The 2,788-nt window shown below is 36.4% G+C and overlaps 1 protein-coding gene across 1 annotated transcript; it reads right to left on the bottom strand.

Moving 5' to 3' along the window:
• Positions 1-794: 794 nt before the first annotated feature.
• Positions 795-2,513, bottom strand: LOC120166390 (transcription factor MYB36-like). Its single transcript, XM_039175641.1, has 3 exons — positions 2,314-2,513; positions 2,021-2,150; positions 795-1,760 (listed from the first exon to the last, which is right to left on the bottom strand). The coding sequence occupies exons 1-3, from the start codon at positions 2,447-2,449 to the stop codon at positions 923-925; spliced, it is 1,104 nt and encodes a 367-aa protein (XP_039031572.1). The 5' UTR covers positions 2,450-2,513; the 3' UTR covers positions 795-922.
• Between the last annotated feature and the right edge of the window lie 275 nt (positions 2,514-2,788).

Genomic DNA, 2,788 nt, shown 5'->3' with positions numbered 1-2,788 from the left:
TCTCATCAGTAATAATATGACATCTCTAGATGTTTATTTTGATATTACTAGTTGGCATGCACTTAGATTTGTTGTGATGCTCTGATAAGATACTTGGTATTTGGTTGTAGTATTATATTACGTTTGAACTTAAACTACTGTTTGATAGATTTTAAACGTTATTTTATACATATGTATTTGAAGAATGTTTTATAAACTATATTATTAAACAATTTATTTAAAGGAACAAAATTTTACTGGTTTTCAAGTACGAAAATATTTTAAAAGTCATGTTACATCTATGAATCATGTACGGGGGCGTATACGGGGAATGGGTGTTTCATGTCTAGTGTGTCAACAGGTTAAGGCGGAACACCAGGTCTCATCAGGTTTGCTTCAACCCATTTAGATTTATAGAGACCTTTCAGAGTACGTCTTGAGTCATCTTTAGAGGGCATGTACTGTTATGGACGCGTATTATGTTTTTAGTCTCAACTCGTTTTGGAACTCAATATTTTGTATTATTTTTGTGGATGTATTTTGGAAGCTCCTCATTAATTGTAAACCCAATTTATTACTATGTTTTTATATTACATTATGGATGTCTAAATTTCATATATTTATAAGCAGTTTTGAAAGAAACTTTTTGAGTCACTATTTCAGTAGTCACGTGTAACATTATAATCCATGGATTTTCAAGTCTAACTGGACTAGGGTGTTACAAATGTTGTTTGGTCATCAGAAATTATTCTCAAGTCGCATAGGATTACTATTGTTTGAAGCTCTAGAAAAAAAAAGTGCAGTTGATAAGGAAATTAACGTTATTATTGACAGAATTTACATGATATCTTTTGCATGAAACCCAGCAGTCTTCCCAGTCTTTATGTTCATCACAAATAAGCTTAAAGAGTAAACCAGTCCCTACATTTGATTTTGTCTCTCACTACATAGGGTAACCTAATTCATAATCCTGAAGCACCCCATTGGAATGAAGGAGTGAAGTTGAACTCCAAGAGCTGGAAGATGCTGATTTTGCATTGAACTCGGTCGGCAACCACATCAAGCTGTCCTTTGAACCATTCATATCCTTGAAACAATCCAGTACTTGATCAGATATTTGTTCTTCCTGGGGATAACCCGCTGTTTTGTTATTAAGAAACTCGTCCAGCTCGTCCTGCAACTTCGAAACTGCTTGAACATCACCATTATTTCCATTTCCCTTTGACACAATTGTTGAGTCCATCAAATTGTCTCCGGTTCCAAAGGGAACTGAGCCATCCGATGGAGATATTCTATCCAAAGAATCATCTAGCACTTCAATCCCCTTGGCTTTGAAACTTTCTGGATCATAGAGATCATCAACGCTTTGTTCATTTGCAGGCTGAGGGTTTGGCAAGAGAGGCTGCACAAGAAGGTTAGGGTTTCCATTGGAGGCAGCAGTCTGCATGCTTTGGATCATCTTGTCTTGCAAGGGGTGAATGTTCTTAGGCCATAAAGCTGGGTTGTTATAGAAAGAGAAAGGGTTCTGAAGACCTTGAAGCTGCATATGAAGCTGGAGTCGTTCCAACGCCGAGTTGCTCAAACCCGGAGAGAATTGATTATCATCGGAGGCTGAGCCAGTGGGCTGATGATCATTAGGGTCTTGATTGGAGGACGATAACCTATGGATGTTGTTAGATTGTTTGTGCCTCCCAAGTAGTTTCTTCTTTAATTTGGTGTTCCAGTAGTTTTTGATATCATTATCAGTTCTCCCAGGCAGTTGTGCAGCAATTATGGACCACCTAAAAAGTAGATCCAACTCAATCAAGGGTATCCTCAACAAGAAAAATACGAAGCATGGAAGAACAAAGAGAGAATATCAGAAACCCTAGGGAAATGAAAAATAAAATACAACATAAATAAAGAAGATCTAAATGATCTGACTGTAAAAGATGCAGCTTTTGCATATAGTTTTTGTTAAGGGTATCTATCGAGGAAAAAGAATAAGACAAGCAATCAAAGCCTAAAAGTTTGAGAGGAAAAGGAAAGAGGGATTGATTACCTGCTTCCAATACTTATATAGAGACTGCAGATGATGTTGTCTTCTTCTTCAGAGAATCCACCATGCTTAATGTTTGGCCTCAAATAATTCAGCCATCTCAGCCTGCAACTCTTCCCACATCTTTTAAGGCCTATGAAATATTACCCAACAAATACAAAAGGTCGAGTTAAATCAAAATCTTATAACAAACATGCAAATAAGCTCCCACCATATATATATATATATATATATATATATCGTTCAAAACAAAGTTTTATGTAGGGTAACTAGGGTGTATATATATATATATATACCAATTTTCTGAGGAAGAGCAATCCAATTGCCTCCAGTGCCATACTGTTCGATATAAGCCTTGAGTTTAGCATCTTCTTCAGGTGACCATGGTCCTTTCTTCACGTTAGCTTTGTCACAGCAAGGGGCTCGACCCATGTCTTCTTCTTCTTCTTCTTCTTCGTTTTGTTTCTTCAAAGCAAAGGAAAAAAGCTAGTTAGATGTTTTGTGGGAAATGGGGAAAGTTGATAGCAGGATATTATAGGTGAGAAATAGTGGGTGACGTGAGGCATTTTGTTCCCATAAAATGCTTAAATTTTTATCAGGGCCTAACGATTACAAGTTGGCTAGTTAGGGTTGCTGAGTAAATGAAATGAAAATTATAAAAAAGGCAATACTTTAAATAAAGTAAGCAAGAAAATGCCAAAGGGATTGAGTATTCAAAACCTTTTTAATTAGCAGCAGCACCACTCATTGACCTTGGTTTCCTTTCTATAA

Source organism: Hibiscus syriacus, unplaced genomic scaffold (assembly GCF_006381635.1).
Source record: "Hibiscus syriacus cultivar Baekdansim isolate YM2019G1 unplaced genomic scaffold, ASM638163v2 tig00111640_pilon, whole genome shotgun sequence".
In the NCBI taxonomy this organism is placed as follows: Eukaryota; Viridiplantae; Streptophyta; class Magnoliopsida; order Malvales; family Malvaceae; genus Hibiscus; species Hibiscus syriacus.
This window is presented reverse-complemented; position numbering and strand designations above follow the sequence as displayed.